General features: G+C 50.8%; 8 protein-coding genes across 8 annotated transcripts; 4 read left to right on the top strand and 4 right to left on the bottom strand.

Moving 5' to 3' along the window:
- Window positions 1–233: 233 nt before the first annotated feature.
- On the top strand, window positions 234–1,370 carry NCS57_00920300 (NmrA domain-containing protein; the record flags this gene model as incomplete). Its single annotated transcript, XM_053058985.1, has 1 exon — window positions 234–1,370. The coding sequence occupies one exon, from the start codon at window positions 234–236 to the stop codon at window positions 1,368–1,370; it is 1,137 nt and encodes a 378-aa protein (XP_052911056.1).
- Window positions 1,371–3,116: 1,746 nt separating this feature from the next.
- NCS57_00920200 (Alginate-lyase domain-containing protein) lies at window positions 3,117–4,650 on the top strand (the record flags this gene model as incomplete). Its single annotated transcript, XM_053058984.1, has 2 exons — window positions 3,117–3,985; window positions 4,053–4,650. The coding sequence occupies 2 exons, from the start codon at window positions 3,117–3,119 to the stop codon at window positions 4,648–4,650; spliced, it is 1,467 nt and encodes a 488-aa protein (XP_052911055.1).
- A 1,574-nt stretch (window positions 4,651–6,224) lies between these two features.
- NCS57_00920100 (HET domain-containing protein) lies at window positions 6,225–8,264 on the bottom strand (the record flags this gene model as incomplete). The annotated part of the gene is made up of 2 exons (XM_053058983.1): window positions 6,225–7,675; window positions 7,730–8,264. 2 exons carry the CDS (start codon window positions 8,262–8,264, stop codon window positions 6,225–6,227), a joined length of 1,986 nt encoding a protein of 661 aa, XP_052911054.1.
- Window positions 8,265–9,105: 841 nt separating this feature from the next.
- On the bottom strand, window positions 9,106–10,239 carry NCS57_00920000 (uncharacterized protein; the record flags this gene model as incomplete). The annotated part of the gene is made up of 1 exon (XM_053058982.1): window positions 9,106–10,239. One exon carries the CDS (start codon window positions 10,237–10,239, stop codon window positions 9,106–9,108), a length of 1,134 nt encoding a protein of 377 aa, XP_052911053.1.
- Window positions 10,240–13,201: 2,962 nt separating this feature from the next.
- On the bottom strand, window positions 13,202–17,466 carry NCS57_00919900 (Zn(2)-C6 fungal-type domain-containing protein; the record flags this gene model as incomplete). The annotated part of the gene is made up of 7 exons (XM_053058981.1): window positions 13,202–14,109; window positions 14,156–14,214; window positions 14,267–14,725; window positions 14,770–14,899; window positions 15,420–16,081; window positions 16,133–16,515; window positions 16,603–17,466. The coding sequence occupies 7 exons, from the start codon at window positions 17,464–17,466 to the stop codon at window positions 13,202–13,204; spliced, it is 3,465 nt and encodes a 1,154-aa protein (XP_052911052.1).
- Window positions 17,467–18,117: 651 nt separating this feature from the next.
- NCS57_00919800 (MFS domain-containing protein) lies at window positions 18,118–19,761 on the top strand (the record flags this gene model as incomplete). Its single annotated transcript, XM_053058980.1, has 2 exons — window positions 18,118–18,633; window positions 18,715–19,761. 2 exons carry the CDS (start codon window positions 18,118–18,120, stop codon window positions 19,759–19,761), a joined length of 1,563 nt encoding a protein of 520 aa, XP_052911051.1.
- A 1,300-nt stretch (window positions 19,762–21,061) lies between these two features.
- On the bottom strand, window positions 21,062–21,988 carry NCS57_00919700 (NmrA domain-containing protein; the record flags this gene model as incomplete). Its single annotated transcript, XM_053058979.1, has 1 exon — window positions 21,062–21,988. The coding sequence occupies one exon, from the start codon at window positions 21,986–21,988 to the stop codon at window positions 21,062–21,064; it is 927 nt and encodes a 308-aa protein (XP_052911050.1).
- A 568-nt stretch (window positions 21,989–22,556) lies between these two features.
- Window positions 22,557–24,257, top strand: NCS57_00919600 (Zn(2)-C6 fungal-type domain-containing protein; the record flags this gene model as incomplete). Its single annotated transcript, XM_053058978.1, has 5 exons — window positions 22,557–22,590; window positions 22,646–22,972; window positions 23,023–23,309; window positions 23,362–23,619; window positions 23,679–24,257. The coding sequence occupies 5 exons, from the start codon at window positions 22,557–22,559 to the stop codon at window positions 24,255–24,257; spliced, it is 1,485 nt and encodes a 494-aa protein (XP_052911049.1).
- Window positions 24,258–24,270: the final 13 nt, after the last annotated feature.

Genomic DNA, 24,270 nt, shown 5'->3' with positions numbered 1-24,270 from the left:
GTAAGACTGTTCTCGGATGCGGCAACACAATCATCGTCACATAAAGCGTAAATCACTAATCAACCACGATTGCTACTGCTCATATATTACTAATTGATACTCAAACGGCTGCTCACAGTCAGAGGAAGTATTTATTACACATCAAGCTTCTACCCCTTAACGTTCCAACACACCTGCCTAACACTCGAACTCGCATTCATATCAGTCCTCAATTATCTTTTCAAGCAGAAACTATGTCAAATCTCAAGAAAATTTTCATCGTGGGCGGCACTGGCGCCCAGGGCATTCCCGTGGTCCGCGACTTGGCACCCGTTTTTGCCTTGCGAATTCTCACTCGAGACCCATCTTCAGCCCGCGCCCAACAGCTCCTCACCTATTCCCCATCACCCGGACAGATAGAGTTGTTTCAGGGAACATTCGAATCTATGTCGGATCTACGTCAGGGCCTGGAGGGTTGCTGGGGAGTATTCATCAACCTGGATGGTTTTAGTGTCGGTGAAAAGAGCGAGACATTCTGGACTATACGCTCATACGAATTGGCAATTGAGCTTGGTCTCAAATCATTTGTCTTTGGTAACTTGGATTATTACTACAAGAAGGCTGGATACAAGGACGAGTTTCGCGTTGGACATGCAGACGGAAAGGGAAGAATGGGAGAGTGGATAATCGACCAGCACCGACGAAACCAGAAAGCTCTTGCGGGCTACGACATGAAGGTGTCCCTGCTCACGACAGGTGTATATCTCGACATGGCGATTTCTTCTGCTGGGCCAGCCGTACCAAAAGTTGAAGTTGACGAAGTCACGGGTGAGGATATCCTTACCTGGCGGATCCCCCTTACACGCGATGGAGCAGTCGTTCATGTTGCGCTGGATGATTGTGGCTTCTACGTTCGATGGTTGTTTGAAAATCCTCAAGAGGCGGATGGTCGAGACCTGGAAGTGGCTATTGAACACGTGCATTACGACGATCTTGCCAAGGCATTCGAACGAGTCACTGGACGAAAGGCACGTTTTATCGATGTGGATTTCGAGACATACTGGAGGGAAGGGTCCCTCGCCCAAACTGCGGACAGACCTGTTGGCGTCGCGGCCGACGCGAGTGACAGCGCCAATATGACCATCAAACAGAACTTTACCGGATGGTGGAACATTTGGAGGGCATCTGGTTATAACAAAGGCGTCATTCAAAGGGACTACCATCTACTGGATAGAATCTTCCCCGGGAGAATTCGCACCGCGGAGCAGTTCTTGAGGCGGATTGACCAAGAGGAGCGGAAGAGGGGAAGCACACTGTGGGACAAGATGGTAGCCAACAAACCGATTCTAAAGGTTCAAGAAGATGGATTTACCAGTGTCAGGGACCTGTAGTTTGTATATTGAGAGGAACATACTCCCACAGAGGCATCCCTAGCATCATTGCACAATACTTTTCATAGCTGCCTTCAACATCGCCTAGCAAAAGGGCTGTTATGCCCTGAGGCCGGATGCTTTGGGAGAAAAGAACAGACCTTGTTAAAAGTCATATCTTTCGACAGAAACACGTATTTTTATGCGCGCGAGCTTGACTAGAATAAATACTGTATGGATCTTAGGAGAACAACTCACGGATGTAAGGTAGGCTGCTATGTTCCTGGGCTATCACAAAAGGGAATTCTTCGACAACCCCTGCCTGGGCTTGACAATGTCAATATCAATCGCGGATCCTAGCTTAGCTTCCTCGTCTGGCGTCCCTCGAAGCCAGCGACGGCAGTTTCCCCGTGGTTTAATTTAACACCCCGGAAATTCTCTCCGAGATGAGGTCTGTGCTTTTGTGACAGTTTGGGTCGTGATGCAACTCATCCCTGTCTGCGGACAAACCCTCGGGGACATGTCCGGTAGCTGTCCGCGTCATACATGGCGTTAGGAACATCTAAAGAGCTAGGATTTTTTTCTCACCATGAGAGTCAAGATATTAGCTGAGACTGCACCCAAAATTTTAACACCTAAATCCCCCCAGGCCGTCGGTGCTAGATCAACAGAAATGGCAGTTCTGGTAACAAGTGTGTTTGTCTGTTGAAGGACGCACTCAACATCATTGCAAAATCCCCACTCCCAGTTTCGTTTTGAGAATGACGTATCTACCCCTGGTAGTTGCAGTTGACCCCGGTAGGATGGTGCTGCTTGTCCTGTGATCTTTGATAATCAATCTTCTGCCGGAACGTTCCATGTCTGTCGTGGCATGATTTTTTACATCCTCGAGGCTCTAGTTCTGCCTGTGGGAAACTCAAGGAAATTACGGAGCGTCTTGAGTAGCGCTTGATCCCTGGTTATCGATGAGAGACTGGATTTGTGTTGTTGGTTGCTTTTTTGATGTCTCCATCACACGCAGTCTACGATGTTTCCCTGCCACCACCTGTGGGCGGTCAACTCACTCATACATCGACACAGATAACTCCTAGCAACAAGGTGTTTAAAATATCTGATGCTGACAAAGGGAAGACTTGCATCTGCCACCCGCTTAGCAATCTCGAGCCAAATCTCCCCACAGGTAAGGGGTGGGGGGTTACAGAAGATCAACTCTGCAAACAGGCATCAGATCTCGCCACCGCAAACCCCCCCTTCCTCACTGTAGCACAAGCGATAGCAAGAAGTGCGTAATTACTGTAGTCTACAATGCTAAAAGGCGCCGGCGCCGAGTCTCCTCGTCATAAAAAATGTTGTCCTTGATACAGCATCTCACACTGGGCACCGCGAAGCATCAAACGATCGGCGTCAGTGTGGGTCTGAACGAAGCTGTCATCTCACTCAAACGCCCGGCTGGGTCGGCGTTCTTAGAGCTTGGAGTCTGGATTCTTTGATCACATCACTTTAGCTTTTCACCCTCGCATGTTTGATCGCTAGCTTTGTCGCAGGTTGTATTACAGGATTAGCAAGGGGTAGATGACAGGGCCCACACTGGCCGCAGATCGATGGACCACGGCGGCTAGGCGGCTCGGTTCAGGCTTTAAAGGGACGTGAAGGCCTGATGCTTCTGCTACTATTGTTTCTTTTGACAAGCATTTCGCCAGCCATTCCTTTATTCGACATCTGAAGCCAAGTCTTCTAGCCACTCATTTTGAATCTTGTTCTTTCATCATGGCGAACGCCTACGCTTTTTTATTTCTTTGCTTCTTTTCTCTGACTTTCGCCTTTACTCACCCCGGCCTGCTCGTTACCGAGTCCGACATTGACCGTGTCAAAACCAAGCTTGCTGCCAAGAAAGAGCCCTGGGTTAGCTCTTGGGATAAGTTGACAAGCATTCCTTTCTCCGCCGCCGACTACAAAGACCACGCTACCGCTGAGATCTATCGCAGCGAGAATGGTGAGGCCCTGTGGCACGATGCGGCAGCTGCCTTCAATCTCGCGTTGCGCTGGAAGATCACCGGAGATGAGCAATTTGCCAAGACTGGAGCCGATGTCCTTGTTGCATGGGCAGACAAACTACGGACTTTGAAAGGCGGTGGAGATGATGCGTATCTCACTGCTGGATTGCAAGGCTACGAGCTGGCCAACGCTGCTGAGTTGCTGCGGGATTATAAACCATTCGCTGACAATGGACTCGACCGGGTCATCTCGATGATGAATGATATCTTCCTGCCGATGAACGTCGACTTCTTGAACCATGTTCTGGGATCTCAACACAATGTCAAGCACTTCTTTGCCAACTGGGAGCTCTGCAACATTGCTTCTACGCTCGCCATTGGCGTTCTTACGGACAACCAGACTGCATGGGACTTTGCCATCAACTACTTCAAGCATGGCGAGGGCAACGGAGCCATCAACAACGCCATCACCAACCTTGTTCGTGAGCCGGGCACCGGCACAATTCTCGGCCAGGGACAAGAGGCTGGTCGCGATCAAGGCCATTCATCCCTCGTCTTTCAACTGTTGGGAGTCATTGGTCAGCAGGCTTGGAACCAGGGCGAGGATCTCTTTGCCTATAACAACAGCCGAATCCTCCTTGGGTACGTATTATCTTTGTGCTTGTTCACCTTGAACATTGTTGGACTCACAAGCTAACCGACTCAAAAGTGCCGAGTACTTTGCCAGGTATAATCTTGGAAACGATGTCCCCTTCGAGCCCTATACGAATGGCATTGTCTCGTTCACGGAGATCAGCGACCAGTCTCGTGGCGCTGTACGACCTACGTGGGAGTTGCTCCACACTCATTACGTCCAGATCAAAGGTCTTGATGCGCCTTGGACGACTGCCTATCTCAACAAGTCTTTGGAGTTCTTTGGCGGGTACGAAGGAGGGGCTGGATCATGGGGTGAAGGTTCGGGGCATTACGATGGGCTGGGATGGGGATCGCTGCTTCATCACCTGGACGAGGCTGATGTCAACCTTCCGAAGCTATCGACTGAGACTTCGATCCCCACAGCTACCTCTTCTGTGTCGACTGCTGGAAACTCCCAGCCATTGTCAACCACCTTTTCTACTGTCCGCACTTTGCCAAGTTCCACACTCCAGGCGACGGTCACCAAGGATACAGCTACGTCTTCTTACGTTACTAAGTCGACAGTCACGGCCAGTTCCCTACTATCGACCACCACAAGCATTCCCGCTATTACTAGCCGGCCTGCGAGCGGCACTAAAAAGGGATGCATTGCGAAGAGGTTTCAAGTTTAAGCTGCTGAGTCTATGACGGCAACGGTCCATCGGCGATCCATTTGTACTGGAGGGTATGTGCTGAAGCAATCACTTGAAATGTTGTTCTAAATGGAGGTGTGTGTCTCGCAGCTGGCCTGGGAGAAGGGCAGGAAACACCATGAATATTTAAGTAGGCTTTTATGTAGTATATCAATCGCAATGTCAAGGGCAGCACCTATATGCACCCAGAGGGAATATACGGGATTTGATGAACATCTCTCGCTTCAATACACAGCCAAGTGGGGGAAAAAAAGGGAGAACAATCACCAATCTCCCAGCACAGCCCATGTTGCCAAGAGCTTCAAGTTCCGACTGCATTAGCTTTATGTGCTGGTCTTTGCAGCAGATGACCCGTAAGCCATTAACGACTACCATGTAAGAAACCACTTCGAGTCTCGCCCCAGCGGGATCCATACTTGGGAAGACCCCCGGAAGCTGTCCCGGACCAAATACTCCGAACTCTGATCCTTCCAATGTCTGATAAGGCTCTGAGAGACCCTGGAAGGGGTTGGCCAGTACATCGACCTTGCCAATTCGAGCGCTGGCCAAGTTAGCAATGAGTGTCCGTCAATCAGCATGTTTTTCGGTCACGTCAACAACACCTAGACTGCTGGGAGGAATCTGACAGGCCTATTGTGCAGTCAGAGAATCAATCAATTTCCGGTGACGATCAACTACCAAGGCGATCCGGCCCTTGGAGCAATCAGTAGCCTTAAGGTGCGAGGCCAGCCCCAAGCTCTCCAAAAAAAAAAAAAAAAAAAAGCGGGTCCCATACCCTTGGCTATAAACTCAAGGAATTCGTAGGCTCAACGTTCCTCACTTTCGCAAGAAACGGCCCAGAGTACCAATACGACCCTTTTTCAACCAACTGGTAAAGCGCCCCAATGGATATTGGCAAGAAAATCTCCTAGGGCCCAACAATGCCGACAAGTTGATTAGAGCCGTTGCGAGGGACTACGGCGAGTACATGAGGCACATCATCGGCCTCAATCTCCGAGCAAGCAACACAACCTCTCGAACCAACCCTTTGAGTGCTACAGATGGGAGTTCGACAACATCATCTCACACAATGACGACTGGCTCGTACTCTGCGGATGTGACGCACCTTGCCATCGATGGTACCTCGAATCTTATCCTTCAGGTTCTTTTTGCCACCATGTCCGGGCTTAGTCTTCTAGGCTTTCTTTTAGTCAAGATACGCGGAACTCTCCCAAGGGATCCATGTAGTATTGGAAACATGATGGCTTTATTGGCTGACTCGCAATTATGTGACCGGGAACTCGGGGTTATCCCTCAGAATGCAGAGCATATGAGTGAAAGCCGCCTGAGGCAAGGATTTGATGGATGGGTGTTTAGCCTTGGACGGGAGCATCGCAATTCACAAGGTGGAAATGCAGCTTCAGCGGAGGAATATGATCCAAGTTCTTCGGGGAATACTTTGAGCAGCACGAGTTTGAAAAGAAGGCAAAACGAGAAACGATTTGGCATAGACATTGGGAGGCCCAGCCCCTGAAGCTAGCGATCTGGGGGTAGACTGCAAGGTCTGGTCAAGATTAACGAATGCGAAAAATCTTACCCTCAACGCTTGACTCCTTCTTCAAGGCGGTCATCATTTCCCCGTACATAATTCCCTCGACGTAGCACTCCCCTATCAGCTCGTAGTGATCCCCACACCCGCAGAGTCGAAGCACATGCGGAACATCGCCCCCGGACAGCAAAACGATTATGTCTCCTGCCTTCATATCATCAGGCCCAATACCGATCCACCCGCCTGGGGTTGAGAACGCCGATCGCCGATATAGCACCGTGTCCATCCTTCGCTGAAACCTGGAGAATAGAGCCATCTCCTTGTCAAGGGTTGTATCAGCATCATCTGGAACCTTGTAGTGCCCGGTCTGTCCTAGGACTGCGTCTATATATCCGTCAAAGAGTCTCGAACAATAGTCTGGAGCTCGTTGAGCGATCTGGAATATCTCATCTCCGATGACGGTTCTCCAGATTGCCTCCTTCATTGTCTTGGAAGCTCCATATTTTGGATTGTAAGGGAGACCCCACTCTGGATCGTTGCTCGTCCGAAATTCTCTCTTGAGTTGCACCTCGGTTTCCCCCTCTAAGTTGGATCTTTTAGGGCGAGAAGCTCTAAAGAAGATAGGGAGAATTGCATCCCAGTCCTTCAAATATGCCACGCTGCCTGGGAGCATATACCAAGCCCTCTGGCACTCCTCTACAACGTTCACCTTCATTCCGCATATTCCCAGCTCTCCAGGCTGACGATTGGAAGTCTCAACTGGAGCTGACTTCAGCGAGGCGTCGTACCCTACGGCTCGAGGCAGCCAGTCTGGTAGAAACGGTGTGGGTCGGTACGAGGGCTGAACGTGGCTATAGTCCCGGATCCAGCTGGAAGCCACGTTCTTCGTGTTTCGTTGCCACTTGAAAACTGGAAGTCCAGGGGGAGCAGATTTTCCGTTGCTTTGGTCCCACTGCGGTATAATATCCGGAGCTTGCCCGGACAGGATGTTGAGTTTGCCCTCTGCGAAGATGAGATATCGGGTGACTTCTTCGTAAATATCCTGGACTGACTTGTTGTAGTCTATTGTGAGACTTGATTTGGCGTCGTCGTTGGCGAGTCCTAGGACACCATATATCTTGTCTCTTGGGTCCGTGGCGAGGGACTTCTTACTTGACTCAATAAGTACCGAGAGTGGAAGTCCTTTCGTCAGAACTTCTTCGTGTGAGCATATGTCTCTCAGTGTGCTAAGGCCTTCGAGTGGATGGGAAGAAATGAGTTCGTGAAGCTTCTGCCAATCAGGGCTTTCTCGATTCAACTCGGCGTGGTTGGTTACTTTTCTGTTACATTCCTTTAGATCATGCCACCACCGTTGTAGACGAGGCCATGGAATGCGGTGTTCACCAAACAAGAAGACCGGGTCCTGACGAGGTAAAGCAAATTCTTGGATGATCCATGTGCGATGGAACCATGCCAGCTCGGAAAACTCGGTGAATGCTGCAATGGCTAGTTAGAACTCTAAAGTGGTTATGGCTAATAACTAGTCTTTACCTGATGCAATTTCCTCTGGCGAAACGACCAAGTGGTCCACGATGTGCTCCAGCTTATCTAGATGGAAGTCTTGGCCTTGAGATGCAATGAACCGAACGCATGAGACGATCAAGTCCAGGCCAGTCGTTGTTTCGCCCAGCCATACAAACTCTTCCCTTGCCGCCTTGTAAATGTCTCGCATCAGTGGTACCTGTGTATTCTTCTCCTCGTTGGAAGACTGGTTGATGCAGATGGCGTCGATCCAGATGACAAGCGGGGTTGTGTCAGATCTCAGGTTCAGAAGACAGTGGTGGAGGTTCCGAGTGATCATCACGGTCATGCCCTGGACAGTGATAGGGACCTTGTCGCTTTCCGGCCCCCAAGAGTATGAAAGAACACTGAAATCCGGGCTGTTGTGGAGAGATTCTCGGAAAAGGTCGGCCTTGACCGGGTCATCACTGTTGCCGGGCAAAAGTCGTAACAGACGAATCTCTCTCCTTTTCGGCTCGAGAGTAATCAAGCTGTACAAGCTTGTGTGAGATTCCTGGGCATCCATGGTTTGAAGTTAAGGAGAGAGAGAGTTACAGTTTAGGAGGAATCTGAAAGACCGTGAAGGGCTGACGCTGATGAGGCTGTGCTGTATGACAAGGTAGTATCATGACACCCCTGCACAGGCACCGGCTTATTTCGTAACCACGTAAGCATCCACTTAACCCGGCAACTCAGCAAAAGCTGAGCCGTATATGCCGCCATAATGGAAACCAACAGCTGCTATGACATGTCCCTTCAAGCCAAGTTAAAGGGCATAATTCAGCTTCAGCGCATCACAAACCCATTCTGGTTCATCTCCATTCAACCACTCAGAGCCTCACCGGGTTAGCTCAATCAGCAGAATGTGAGACTGCTGTTACAAGTACACACATCCTGTTGGGGAACGTCAACGCGAAAGGAACCCGGTCACTACGTGTTTCATCGCCGTGTTAAAGTAGCATTTTACAGATAGCGGCATGAGATCCAACGTACAGTGAAGCAATGTCACATCTGCCTGGGACGCTCCCTACCCGTTTACAATTCAATCACTATTATCGCGTGGATTATTTCATTTCTTAGCAACTAATACTAATGCTAGTCTTGTCCTTTTCTACCATACTGCCCACATGAGTTCAGAGAGCGCTCGCTGTCGACTCCCATACAGAGGCGAGATCAAAGAACGCACTGACTACCTTGGCCTGCACAACCTCACAGCGCTTCCACTCATGTTGTATCAGGGCAACTGCAGCATAGCAGAGCCCAACAATCCCAATGAGAAGACCAGCATCAAACCCTAACGCCACCGTATTCGCCCAAGTACAGCTCATCCCTTCCATTGCCCCCAACGATGGCAAGGCATTATTCATTCAATCCTCCTGGCTCAAACCCTCATACTGTTTCGGTCCCAGAGAATGGGTCTCATGCACGACTTGGCCTAGACCTTGCGCCGGTTCGATTTCTGTCCTCTTCGCCAGACAACTCATTTCGTAGCTCAACACAACCCGAGTAAGTATAGCCGCGAATACAAAACTGTACATTACTGGAAGAAAGTCGCCCAAGGGTATGAGAACGATGCTGCCAATGAGAACAGTGCCCAGGATGATATGAAGGCCGGCAATGAGTCGAGTGAAAGCTCCAAGAAGGCGCTGCAGAGTTTCTCGGGTCCCTCGTTGTTGAAGCCTGAGGTGAGGGCCTTGGCCACATGGAGTCAGTTCAGCAATGATAAACTCGACCCAGCGGTTCCTCCTTTTGTATCCCGATTGAGGCGTAGCGCGGTGGAAGGCCAGGGCGAAGACGACAAAACTGAGTAGGTATAGCGGCAAGTTCAAAAATGCCCATCCAAATAGCGTGGCCGTTTCCGGTAAGCCGGGGAGATAGACAGCCAACGGAGCCAGGGATATGGCGTGGTATGTAAACCGGTAGAGTTGGTAGAAGCAGTTCGCCGTTGACCCCATGGCGATGACATACTCGACAAGAGAGACGAGAACTTTGGCAATGAAATATCTCCCGTCTAGAGCCCTTATCGGCGCGAGCGGCGCAGAACCCTTGCCTGCTTTCTGCAGAATGCCTTCGAAATCGAACTCGACTGGGTTCGGTGACATCAGTCCAAAACCCAGAAACGTCGCGAGAATCGGTCTTCGGGTGCTCAGAATGCTAATCTCGGCCATGCTGGGTCCGAACTGACCAAGTCCCGCCGGGAGAAGTGCCAGCAGGATAGCTGTCACTGCCATGTTTGCCTTGTTGAGCTCTCCCCATTCCTCTAGGATACATTCCATCAACTCGCCCGAGTATTTGTGCCCCCAGCCTGGATCAGGGAGGCTCTCATTGAAGTAATTCGCATACTGCTCGGGGCACGCCTCATGGAAGCGCGCTTTAGCGTATTGCTCCACAGTCGGAAAGAAGTGTTTGAACTGGGAACGAGAGCGGTCGAGAGCCGCAGTCGCCGGAGATATGTATAGACTGTGGGCTACCAGGAGGTAGAGTGTGTTCGAGGGACGCATTTTGGCGATGGTGATCCGATATTTGCAAAGTGTTGAGCTATCGGCCTAAGAAAATGGGAGAAAGGGTGGACATGAAGAAGCAGAGGAGACTTGGGTAGAAAAGAAGAAATATGTCGGAGAAATAGCTCCATGCACAATCCCGGCATGACAAGGCTACTATTACGCAGCCCGAAATCCATTCTTAAACATTCGCTGGAGAAAGTACGAAATGGTGGGCTGAAAACCAGCCTGGGTTATCTGGGTCCAATGAGGGCTTTTGCGCTCATCCATCACTTGTGGAGAAATGCATCTCGGCGGCACGGGGTGGAGAAGAGTAAGCAAAGTTGCTGCTTATGGACAGCTGACGCGGACTTATTGCTCCTTTAGGCGCAGCCTTGTGACGGGATTAGACTCATCATTTAAAAATTCGCGCGCGCCTTGTTTTATGGTGTCCAGTCACGGCCCGTCCGCCCGCAAGCATTACCGTTCCGCGGCCCCCAATGGTTCAGGGCTAGTTTCGTCAGTGTAACGCTGTTTGTGCAAGTAAAACACGCATGGATCCGGGTTTCTGTTTGCGTCAGGCTCGCCGACGATCTCTTGGATCAAGTTGAATGACGCCGGTGACACCCAGCAACGAATGACTCTCTCAACGTTGTTCTCACCCGACCTGAGGACTGGGAGCAGCCATGTGATGCGCGCTGGTCTATTTTTAGCCATTTCCGAAAGTTCTGAAGGCGTGTTCTTGGTCCATGGGTTATGCGGCTGGAACTCGACGGCGGTTACTTGGGTTATTGCGTAACTGGGTGAAGAGGGCTTCACCTAGCAGGCCTCTATCCATCCTGAGAAAGGCGGGGACCTTTCAGGCTTTGACTAGTTTACAGTTTTTTTGTAGCTCTATAGAGTCCATGTGAATATTAGTTGTTATTCTCTTATCAGCCCTGGTTTCACAAAGGGGTAGACGAACCTGCTAACTGGTGTTGGAGATCTTCAACCGAAGTGCCATTCGCTTCGCTGGTATATTATGCTGGGTGAATGGATTAACTGACCCATACTTCGGTCTTTTACTTTTTCACCTTCATTCTTTACCGCGTTGACGTCCTTTATTAGGTTGATCTTCGGACGCCAATCTCACACTCATGATGAACTCTTACACTCGCGCTACGGCTTCGTCAAGTACGGGTGCCTTGTAGCAACCCCACAGCAGATGGTCTCAATTGCCATGTTAACATGAGGACAGCCAAACATTTTGACAACTCCCACAATTGAGCTCGTGTTCTGCGAGATGGTGTAGGCCGATACCACCACGCTATTGGCGCTCTTGGAAACGCGGCCTACTCCATGCTGACGGGCGGCATCAAAGACGACCTTGCCTCCCCCGAACGGTCTGCCAGTAGACCTCTAACACCAATTTTATGCCAATTTTGAGATCGGTATTCTCTCCTTTGGCGAATTTCCTGGCGTGTTTGAGTCCTTCTCCGAGCAGCTTCTATCTTTGGCCGTATCGCTCCAACTTGTCCCTGGCAATGCCGTTGGAAGAATATTGATATGATTATATAAGCGGTCACACATTTGCTTGGAACTAAATGCCCTCATGTCCACACGTCCTCATCTTCATTCTGAGACATGGCAATGAAGTCGACGTTCGACCCTTGACTTGTGACCATTACCAAGGACCGCAAAAACGAGGGGCATCACCTGGACACCTACAACGAGTTGGCAATATGCAAATTTGAGAGGGCCAAGACAAACATGATACAAGGTGCTGCATAAGCACATGCAGCTCAGTCCACTTGGAATAATGGCCCCGTCATCTCGTACCCCAGACCACCAAGATCATGGGCGGGCAGGCTGCAACAGGTAGATGGTCTACAATTTTGGATAGTATTACAAGTCACGAGAAAGTTCGTATTAAAAAAGTAGAGGGGCTCTGAGTGGCTCATCTGGTTATCTAACGCGCTCGAGCCCTTCAGCCTCGAGCTAGTTGATGAAGCTCGCTCAACCACCTGAGCTCGGCTCGGCAACATGGGTCTTGTAATCCTTGCCCCAGGCAGCTCGCTTACAAGAGAGCATGACGCAGCACCTGCTCTACCCCTGGCCCCTGGAGGTGTTGTGCAAGCAAAGACACGGCATCCAATGTTGGGGGCCAAGAATGCGTCCAATGGTTTTCACCTTGACATATCGTGTGACAGGCGGCTACGGTGTAATAAATAGCCGAGGATTGGTTTGAAAGTGGCCTGATCAATCATCACTACCGTTTACGTCTGGCAAGCAGAACGATTGAGCATGTTGAGCCGGTTTGAAAAAGAACGGTCGCAAAGAGCAACAGTTTGAGATGCCGCATGGTCCGACCGTCGCCTTATTTTGGTTTGTAACACTAGCTCTCTTAAAGGCTGGTTAATGCTGCGTGAGCTAAGGCTCTTTCGTTAGGGTGGCTGGTTGATTGGTCGCATTAGGTCGCATCAAGCTGCCGTCAGCATGGAGCGTCACAGTCCCGCAGGTGTGTATACAGCTCTTCTGGTTGGACGACAGTAGGGAGTGCGTCAGTTGGAAATGCTAGGGCTGCATTTGAGGTCTCACCCTGTCAGAATGCTTCAGGGGGGCTGGTAGAACACACCGCACTTTTAACCACAGAAGGGCGAGGGATAAAGGTTGAAGCCCAGAGCCTCGGCCAATCATATTGATTTCGAATCCTCTGGTGTCATCAAGTATTTTCTCCTCTGGTTGTAATTTTATCGGATTTTCTTCGCAGCCTTCAACTCAACATCACAATACCAAGAACACAATTTTCCACATGGCCATCATAACTAAAACATTGTCACGGAATGGAGGGTTTGTTTTGGTATACAGCGCTGGGGTCCGATAGTAGTATGTAGGATCCGGTAGTGCTATGCGGCATGAGGTGTATTCGAGGACATTATTATTGTCTCCAATAACAAGTCCACAATAGCTCCACAAGTCCCATCGACAGGCGCTAGCGAGCTTTTCATAGCTTCCATCGCAAAAGAGTGAAGCTCAACCGCTCAAATTTAAATGATTCTCCAGAAGTCCACGTTGTCTCGCAGATACCGATTCTCTCGTCGTCCGTAGAATTGACGTCAGAGACACGGTACCTCTCTCCGCCAACGGTGAAGACCTGGACCTCTGTGCCAGCCTTGATGCCATCAATTTTTGTTGATAGGGTCTGCTCCTCATGCGAGTTGACAACAGCAACATTCATCCATCCGTCATAGTCAACGGCCGCGCTGGCATCAAGCTTGGGCACTACGCAAGTGCTCTGAATCCACTCGGGCCATGTTGGCCCCTCATACGTCCCTGACCGAACATGAACTGCGACAGACTTGCCGCGCATGTATCTGGAGAACAGCAGAAGAGGGAAGTATGTTGTCTGCTTCCAAACTCCCTGGGGGGTTGTCATGAGTGGCGCAATGACGTTAACACTCTGGGCAATTGTGGCCATACCAAGTTCTTTACAGTTGCGGATAAAGACGTTGAGCCAGATGGCCACTGCCAAGCCATCGCTCAAAGTGTACTGCTCCTCGGCTCCCTTGTTTCCAGGCGCTCGCTCAGGATTCCAAACATTCCACTCGTCGAAGCATATTGTGGGTCTCTTCTTCGCCAAAGGCTTGCTGTTAATGCGGTCGACTTCTGGGTATGGAGACATATCAAACTCGCATCTCGCGAGGTCGATGAGTGACGAGCAGACTTGGATGGCTCGCTCAGCGCCGTACACCGACGAGATGTTGGTATAGTGCCCCTTGCCCATGGAATAGTAATGGATGGAGTGCATGTCTACCCACCGGACGCACTGCTGGAGGGTATATCGATCCCAATCAGAGTATCCGTCTTTTCCACAAAGGATCAATTGAATGGAGGGGTCGAGTAGTTTAAGAGCTAGTCACCTTTAGTGGATAGACTCAGACAGGAACCGTACTCATACCTCGAGCCCATTGGACAGCCTTCTTGGCGTAGTCCTCCTTTGTGTGTTGCTCGACTTGCCTGTGTCGTGTGAGTAGGCACTTCAAAGTACCGGCTTCATAGTGAAACTCACCATGGACCCCACATCTCATTACCAAGGGCCCAGTACTTGACACGGTAGGGCTCATCGTGGCCATTTTGCCGTCTCAGGTTGGCGAAGTATGTATCCTTGTCACTGTTGCAATATTCAACCCACGCAAGAGCATCTTCAAGAGTGCCCGTTCCCATGTTCAAGCACAGATAGGGCTCCGCTCCCACTTCCTTACACCAAGCCATGAATTCGTCGGTGCCGAATGTGTTGGGTTCCGTTCCCTCCCAGGCAAGCTCTGGCCTCTTGGGACGCTTGTCCTTGGGACCTATGCCATCTTGCCAGCGGTAGGTGGCGCAGAAGTTGCCCCCAGGGTAACGCACAACAGGTACCTGGAGTTCCTTGATGCATTCCATGACATCAGTCCGTAATCCGTTCTTGTCCGAAAGGCCGTGACCATTGTCTGGCTCATAAATTCCACCGTATATGCAACGGCCCATATGTCTAAAGAGTCAGTTTGAAACCTCTACATGGCTCAAGATACTCACTCGGTGAAGCCGCCATAAATGAGCGGGTTGATGTCTGCTATTGTGTGTTCTGGATTGAAAGAAATCGATGGCGAGGCCTCATGGCCCTTGGGGAGCGGTGTAAAAGTCGTCATAGTACTAGTCCTTTGGTCTGGATTGTCAGGTCTCAAATGGGCTGGCCAGTAGTGGAAGTGACAGAGAGGGTGACAGAGTTCATATATGGCTTTCAGACAAGCCTCATAGATTCACAAAAGGGGAATTGATGATGAATCTTGGAGGAAGTCTGAGGCCCTTTCCTGAGCAATCTCCTTGACGCCAACATCACCATTTCGTAGTGCTCGTGACCTTGGAAAATCGTCTCATCGGGGAATATCGCTGTCGGGGAGTATCGCGGTCCCCTGTTCCCCACTACACTATCCCCTGTCCCCAATCCATCAACATTCCCGAAATGACCAAAACTTGACGAGCAGTTCGCGGGTCACGAGTCATTCAGCCGATGGGTCAATCCGGTAACGCAGTCAAAAGAAATCATGTACGTAATGTCTGTGGTTCAACCCTAGCCCTGATGGCTAATTCTCTGAAGCGCCCCAGTAAGATGCCCAAGTCTGGACTCTCATCCTGCCAATACTCAATGAGCGCAATAACCCTCCCCACTGACGCCCTCCACCCACTGGGGAGAAGATCTTCCAAGCCACTCATCTGCTGGGCTCGAAGTGCCGTGGCAAGCAGCAGCAGCGCGCTACGAGAGCATGTCCTAATCATCAGCCAGGTCCCCTGATGGCGGTGCCAGAAGCCCTCCTCACAGATGGCAATACGATACGTAGCAGTCTGCAGAGCTGCCTGTGCCGTGGCCAGAACATAGGGGTTGAGCTCACTAACATCCTTACAAGCAACTGCCTGGACAGCCGGGAAGTATAGAACGTCGAGAATGTCGATGAAGTGACCTCTAAGGATGCCACGCAGCGCATCCCCGGTATTCTCCAGCGGGTCATGGGGGAAACGCATCACTGGAGGCAACATTTCTTGCCATGTATTCAACTTGACCCTGAACTCATCCACGTGGCCCCTGAACCCATCCACCCCGGACGTGGCCCACCAGCTAGTGGTGTAGTACCAAGAGCCGACCCTGTAGCGAGCCGACAGGGCCTCGTTCATGATGCGACGCAGGGCGATCTCGGCCAGGTAGAAAAACCAGCCTTTCTCCAGATGTTCGGATTCGGGACCCATTCTGTCAGCTACCAGCTGACTGGGACCCGGAGGAGACGGATAGAGGTGTGAGTATTGCATGTCATTGAGGATGGACCCTGGAAGGCCAAGCTCTGTTCGTAATTCCCTGCAGATGCCCAAGTTAGAACATCAACTGAAGCGGTTGTGAGAAACGTACAATTCACTTTTGAGGCAACTCCAGTAAAGGCTCTCCTCCATTTGTTGGTCGTTGACACTCATTCCCTCTATCTCGGGCGACTTGGCCCGCCCTTCTTCGTCGAGGCTACCACCAGCAACCAATAATCCCACGCACTGAGACCCAGCCTGAGAAAAGGCCTTCCAAGCAGCCATGATTCGGAATGTTGTCATTAAATATACAGCCGTCAAGAAGCTGCACTGAGCAGCCATAAGGCAATTGCTGTGGTAAAGCATCCCAATCCGCCGTTGAGCCATTTGAAAGTACAACTCTGCACGGTTGAGGCGACTTGGGTGTTTCGAGTATCCAGGGTGAAGCTCTTCGCCAACCTTTGACGACAAAACGCTAATGGCGCAGATAAGAAGCTGCAATAGTCAGTATGAAATGTCTAAAAAAAACTATAACGGTAGTATTTGCAAATATCACGAGTTGAGCAGAGGTGCAGTCCGTACCACAAGACATGTTTCTCCATCCCATCGAAGCCCGGTCTCGGCAACATTTCTCACAGAGACCCAGAGCTCGTTGATGTTGAAGATGGGGTTCTTGACATGGTTAGTAACCAAGAAGTTCTCGACAAGATTTCGAATGACCTCTGGGTCAAGGTCAAACAGGCTTTCACTCCCCACGACTCGGGGAATAGTGTCCACGCGACCGAGGCTAGAAGCGAGAGACGGGTGATTGACCGAAAATATGAGCCATTGAAGAATCTTCTCGACTCGCATCTCGGAGCTTCTCGTCACAATGTCGCCCGAGGGTGGACGGTCATAACTAGTCTCTTCCACTCGGCCAGGAGTATCCACACCGGCGTCCCATCCCGGGGTCACTGTTGGTGACTCAGTGTGTTCCGCTGTGCAGCTACGGGTCGGGTCCTGGTTGGGACTCGACACGTGGTTTTGGCGATCGAGTAAGGTGGTCAGTCTCTGCTCCATCTCCCCAAGCCGCTGCAGAATGGCCAGACTCCCTCTGTCAAGCTTTGATGGGTCTGAGGGGGCATCCTCCGGGTACACGCAAGCGCCACCTGTGGCCTTGCAAAACCCACAGATGGGACGTTGGTTATCACACTTTGTCTTTCGGCTTCGACAGACTGTGCACGCTGTTCCCGCCCGGCGACGAGCATATGATGCGGCTTCCCTCGAGACAGGCGCATCCGCCGAGCCAGGCTGAGAGTGCTGCTGTGGGACTGGTAGCATGGCAGGAACCGGGAGTGAGGCTGCTTGCGAAGGAATCCAGGTTCTCTTGGATGACGGTGGCATTCCAGTGCCAGGAAGTATACCCGAGGAGTCGAGCGAGAGGATGTTTGCGAGCAGGGGCTCCATTGCAGTTTGTCTTTTTGCCTCCAGTCTTGTATTTCGCGCCTGGCCTGGAGGAGTTGCTTGAACTTCTTCAGCTGATCCAGTCGAACGATGGATTTACCCGTGGTTTCTCCTCGTCCCAGGACGACTGAACAAGGTTCAACTCTTCCAAGTCAGTGCCGATCCAATGACAGCTCAGCCGACGACGGTGCAGCTAGAGAACCGGCTAACGGATTCTCCACCCCGATACTCCCCGGCCCACTTAGTCTTAAACCTCCTTCGATTATCTGATTGGCTCAAGGCCAAGTCTGTTCCAGGAGGAACCGTGCCACTGTTGGATGTCTCCTCTGCGGACCGCCTCCATGGACTAACAGCGGATTCAGTCGCTGCAGTCGGTGGAGCCTTGGCCACCTGTAATAACCCCGGATCGTCATCGGGTGACTCTCTTGTCTTTCTGGGGTCCCCAGATTCATGCTTTGTCGGAGACCAAGGCTCGAGACTTGGTGCAAGTCTCAGGCAATACTCTCAGCTCGTCAATCTCGATATATAAGTACCCTTCGTCCGCCCCGGGAGTCTACCGAGTCGTCTTCCAACCCAGTCTCTGGCATCCAGTTCTGACAATTCTCTTTATTCATTCCTATACCTCAATTGCCCGGCCACGTCATTTCGTCTACCATGGACTCGTCTAAAAACGACGAGGCCAAGTGTGCCGAGCACATCCACGATGCTTCAGAAGACCTCGCTCGGGTTGCCAACCATGAAGCGCACGAGCTCGGTCCCATTGCAGCCATGCGGAAGCATCCCCTCGACACGGCATGGGCCTTCTTCGCTGTTATCTCATGTCTGCTTGTCTCTTTCGAGAACCAAGCTTCTGGCATGGTTCTGAGCATTCCGCAATTCCGCAAGGACTTTGGGAACGGGTTTGAGGGTTCCTATGTCCTTGACGCTGACTGGCAATCTGCTTTTTATGGCGGACCTGTTGCTAGCTCGGTCATTGGAACCTTCTCTGCTGGCTATCTTGCTGACAAGTTTGGACGAAAGCCGATCCTCCTTGTCTCCATCGCCCTGTCGTTCGTCGCAATCGCTATCGAGTTCATTGCAACTACCCCGGCTACGTTCTTTGGTGGAAAATTCCTCAACGGGTTCCTGGCTGGTGTAATCTTGTCTGTTGCTGTCACTTACGTTGGCGAGGTACGCTTCCAAGCTTTGTCCATAAGCGCCATACCTCTCATCATGTATGTCGCTATTTACTGATACTTGGCTATCAACCAGGTCACCCCCATGGCCATTCGTGGCTTATTCACATGTCTCACGGCGCTGATGATGACTATCGGCCCCTTGACAGCGGCCATCATCGTTGACAACACTGGAGCTACCGAGTCACCCTGGGCATATCGAGCCATATTCTGTTCTCAATTCGGATTCGCTGGAATCTGCATCATCCCCGCCCCTTTCATGCCCGAGTCCCCTGTCTGGCTATTGAGTGTAGGCAAGGTAGACAAGGCAACGCAAGCCCTGCGCCGGCTCGGATATTCTGGGGCCAAACTGGACATGCAAATCTCCCAGATTCAGACAACGCTTGACAAGGCTAGAGAGGAAGCAGCCGGGGCCACCTATCTTGACTGTTTCCGCCGTTCGAACCTACGCCGTACCATCATCTCCATCATGCCCCTGGCTATTCAAGCACTGGGTGGTGTATACTTCGTCGCTTCCTATGGAACCTATTACATCCAGCTAGCGGGGTATAGCACGGCAGCTAGCTTCAAGCTGCAGATAGCCCAGCATGGACTTTCCATGGCCGGGAATATCTGCTCTTGGTTCCTGGTAGATCGCGTCGGCCGTCGACCATTGACCTTCTGGGGCACGTTTTCGGTCACAGTCATTCTACTTGTTGCTGCTGGACTGGCCACCGAGGGTAGTCCAGGCTCCATCAAGGGTTCTGTCGCCCTGATCGTCGCCTACAACTTCTTCTACAACATCTCAATTGGTGCGACTGCTTATACCCTTCTGTGTGAAGTCGCCACCTCGCGCCTCCGCGTCAAGACTATCTCGATCGGCATTGCCCTTCAATATACCATCTACTGCGTATGGGCCTTTGTCATCCCTTACATGTTCAACCCCGATCAGGCCAACCTCGGTGCTAAGACTGCGTTTCTGTTTGGTGGTCTTGGAGTGCTTTGTCTAGTCTATCTCTGGTTCTATCAGCCCGAAACTGCCCATCGCAGCTACGAAGAGCTTGATGAACTGTTTATGAAGAAAGTCAGCGTCCGCCAGTTTGCCAGCTACAAGACGGACGCTGAAACAAAGGAGGTCAACTAGCATGATAAGTTGAGGAAGCGATACTTACTGGAGAAGGCTGTGGCAGCCCTCGGGGACGTCCATGACCCCGGATAAGTAGCCCGGGACATGATATGAACCCTAGAAGTCCAGACTTCTATATAGCCCAACCCTGAGGTAGAACACTGCCACATTATGGTCATTTCTCTTCCCATTGACAAGTGTGAGAATTTTATTCCGAAAAACTCTGGACCTGTGAATAATTGACGGCAATTTACAAAGGAAAGGCGACTGGTTTTGGTATTTATGCTTTACCGGATCTATTCATCCGATCAAATTGCGAAAGTTACGCCGGACCTCATAAGGAAGACAGAGCTGCGCTGAGCAAAGTAACAACAGAACAGGAGGATGAAGGGTTTAACATGTTGAAGCTTGAGAAAGATTGACTCTTGTCAAGACATGGTCTCTCTCACGGCTGATGACGCTGACGCTGAAAATGATGAAAAAGGACGTGTCTTAATCCGTCCCTCGCGTCGCGTGTCGGGGCGAAGTGGAACGAGCCGCGTTTATGACGCGTCGTGCCCATGCTCCATGCCAAAGTCAGCAGATCCGGTATGAACTGCGGGTCCTAAAACATCGATTCGTGTTTGTATTGGCTGACTGCAAGCGAAGCCAACCCAGAGCGAGTAAGTAGGCTAGCGCTTATAACGCAGAGCCAGTCAAGAGGCGCAGACTAGGTCTTGAGGGATCCGCAGTTCTGACCGGATTTTCTCCGTCGATCTGGGAACTGTCCAAACTTTTGAGTTCCTCGCTACAGGGTAACCACGGCAGGCTTTGCTTGGTTCATCAATGATGAAGAATAGGAAGCCATTCATGTCAAAGAATCTTGAGACAGAGACTAGAAATTCTACAGTAAAAAAAAGGTAAAAAAGAAAAAGAAGGGGGGGAGGCATTAAACCGTCCACAATCAATGATCTCCGCAATAACATCAAGGACTCAAATTGCAACCTGGTGACATAAAGAGGGAACAATCTCAGAGAAAGTCACTACGAGTTTCCACAAATGAATCAACAATTAAACGTTGGTATTGACGGCCAATGGTCAGGAGGAATACGGCTCTCATCAATCGGCGGCGAGGTGCAATAAAATGCAGTAAAGGGTTTTTGGTCGTCTGAAGGCCTTGTCATTGCCGCCTCACATAAACACAGCATATGTTGGGAAATCTGCATGCAAGGTCGCGGTTGATCTCCTGTTGTATTGCTATCTGACCTATCCATGCCATGACCTTTCATCAATGAAAGCCATTCCAATCTGTCGTGGCTTTCGCCAAGAAGCATTACTCTTACTGCTTGGCTGGCAAACATTCCAACAAACGAACCTTATCCCTCTGCACTGATGCTTGAAGCGGCGTAAAGGGAATGCCGTACTCTTCTTGGACCTTCTTAGCATGGGCGGGCGTCCATGTCAGATCCTTGATGTTTGAGAAAAGCTGGAATTTCTGTCCAAAGACGCTGGCACCCAGCTTCTCCAACTCCTCTGGGGTACGTTTGACCACACGGACCTCTCTGCCACTGACGTTTACAAGGACATCCCTTACTTCTTCGAATGTAAGGAGCTCATTGCCAAGGTCAATCTCGTGTCCCGCAAATCTAGCAGGATCTTGCAGAGCTGCCGCTGCGTATTTCCCGAGGTCGTACGCATCCGTGTAAGGCACCCTCGCGCCCTGGACGAGAAGGTCATCCAACTCTCCGTGAGTCGGGAGCCGAGGAAAGTTTCCCAGAGCACCTGGCATGAAAAAGTCGTGATGAAGAACTGCAGGTCGAAGGATGGTATAGGCCTTGAATTTGCCGGAGCGTACAATGTCCTCGACCTCTGCTTTGGACGAAAAGTACCCATCCAGTTGAATTTCCTTGGTTTCATCGTTGTCCCACATGTCTTTGTTTCCCGTGCAAAAGGTGGTTGCTGCAACAATGTTCTCAACTCCGGCCTTTTCGCAGGCCTGGACGATGGTTTTGGCTTGGAGAGCCTCCAAGCCGGGAAAGGGGACGGTATTGAGGAAAGCTCCCTGGCAACCTTGGGCTGCTGCCAGTACATCGTCCAAGTTCTTGCTCTCTCCTTGGAAGAGAGTAATACCTGGCTCTTTCAAGACTGATGGGACCTTTTGCAGATCGCGGACGACGGCATGGATCTTGGCGCCAGCTTCGAGGAGGTGCCTGATGACCCACTGGCTTTGCTGGCCGGTTGCTTGTGTGATGAGGTAGGTAGTCATGGTGGATAGGGTTTGTGGATGAGAGAATGAGTTGGTGGGAACTGTTAGGAAGATAGAAGAATTGATGATGTAGTGTGGATTGTGTGATGCTGTGTTTAATATCGTATACTGAGGTTGGCAGCTAGGTTAGTTTATATACATGTCAAGGCAGCACACAACTACCACTGGACTCAGATCAGTCATTGATTTATAATTCAATCTAAGCAAGGCCGCGTAGTTTGATCACAAAATGATGCCAGGGACGCGGATCTCCTAGGAAGGCATGACGACGCAGACTGTGAGTGAGTGAGTCTCATTGCGTGAAGAGGCTCAAGTCGAGGCTTGGCCTCGGTCAAAGTTGTTTCCTGTGGGTCAAATGATGACAGACCAATCAAGGTTAGCCACTCATCGACCGTTGACTTCATATCTGTCTTGAAACAGGTTAGTGCTTACTCCAGGTTCTATGTTGCATACACTCATCTCACATCTCCACCAAGAGCAACTTTGACCGGTTGGGACTCATCAGTTGATTTCCGGCATTCCGACGCCTCCATTCTGGCTCCAAAATAACCACTTGACCATCGCTACTATGAAATCTCGAAAGGGCTGCTGGAATTGCGCAGGTCAGTAGCAACCATGAATGCTGAAGACATATTTGCTCTAACCAGACTGCATTAGCGCGTAAGATTAGGTGTGATGGAGGCTTGCCTACGTGTGGCAAGTGCGCCCAATCCCAGATCCATTGTCAAGGATATGAGCCACGCCTTTCGTGGCCCAGAGACGATGACAATAGACGTGCAATGGTTGTAAACCCACTGGGCATACCAACAAAGGAGTTGAGCGTAAGACCGAGTACTCTCTTCTTGATCAACACGACCTTCAACGACATGGAACTATATGGTCATCGGACCTCGCGCATGTATCTCGATCGCTTGGTCACTTTCTCTCCAATTCTGCCGAACCGGCCGCAGGTACAAGCAGAGCATACGTGTCTGTTGCAATACTGTAAGTGGGATTATTTTAACCGATTTTGCTACGGCTGACTCTTGTTACAGTTCAAGACACAGCGTATCGCTCCCTCGTCACCTTTGGTGCAACGACTGGGCAGATCCGAGATGCTCTTATGACCATGACAATGGCAGCCGATACCTCATCAGGCCTCGCCCTTCTTTACGCCCTACTGGCCTATTCCTCGTTCCATAGTCAGGGGCCTAACAAAGAGGCCATGACGCTCAAAATACAGGCCGTTCAATATTTGTCAGTCTCCCTAAAGGAGGGACCGATGACGACGGCGAGAGCTGCCCAACACGTGGCCGCCTCTATGCTTCTTGGGGCTTTCGAGGTATTGACACTCTAAGAAAAAGTCAGCACCAACCCCTAACTCGAGTTTATAGACCCTCCTCCCATCGGACAGCTCGGGTGAGTGGCTATGGCATATATGGGGAGCCATGGACACAATCCGTGCCGCTCAACTCGAGAATGTTTCACATGAAAGCGACACCCGGCATCTGCTTGACTGGGTCTACTACCACGGAGTACTTTCCAGATTTGCTGTGCATCATTGGCGCCACCAGTCATTAATCCAGAGTCGTTCAAACACGAGAGGTGGCCCCCCTGGTGATCAGTATCTACAGCTATCGCGATACAGACCGGTATGTATACGTGAACGCATCTCGCTTTATAGATCCCTCACTGAAGTCTCTACCAACAGACACTTCCTTCTCCCAACCCTACCTATGCCATATTAACCCTGCTTTCTGAGGTATGCGAGACACTAGTTGATCCACGAGACCCTCGAAGCCGCCATGAGGACTATATCCGCCGCCTCAAGGAACTAGAGAGCAGAATAGATACGGTCTCCGTCACATCAACATCGGCGAAACTAAGTGATGACGCCACTTTTGCTGTTGAGTTATACCAAGTGGCAACGCGAATATATCTCGCGAGGGCTTCGCAAAGCCCTTGGGAACCACCGGCGAATCTGGATGCTCTGATAGAAACGGGGTTCTCTGGGCCCAGCAAGATATGTACTTCTGGTTGTGAGCACTTTTTCCCCCTGTTGATCCTCGCTTGCGAAGCACGGAGAGATGATCAAAGAGTGGCGATTCTCAACCTAGTGGAAAGGACTCAGAGAGATTCCCGTATCAGGACTGTCCGAGGGGTCATGGACGCGATCCAGTCTATTTGGGTGCAGCAGGACCTGCACGCTGATGGTGATATCTTGGTCAATTATCTCGATGTCATGAGCGCTGGTATTAGCTCAACTAGTACTATCCCGTCGTTTGCATAGGATCAAATCACGT

Source organism: Fusarium keratoplasticum, chromosome 7 (assembly GCF_025433545.1).
Source record: "Fusarium keratoplasticum isolate Fu6.1 chromosome 7, whole genome shotgun sequence".
NCBI lineage: Eukaryota > Fungi > Ascomycota > Sordariomycetes > Hypocreales > Nectriaceae > Fusarium > Fusarium keratoplasticum.
The sequence above is the reverse complement of the archived record's forward strand: the minus strand, read 5'-3'. Positions and strand labels throughout refer to the sequence as shown.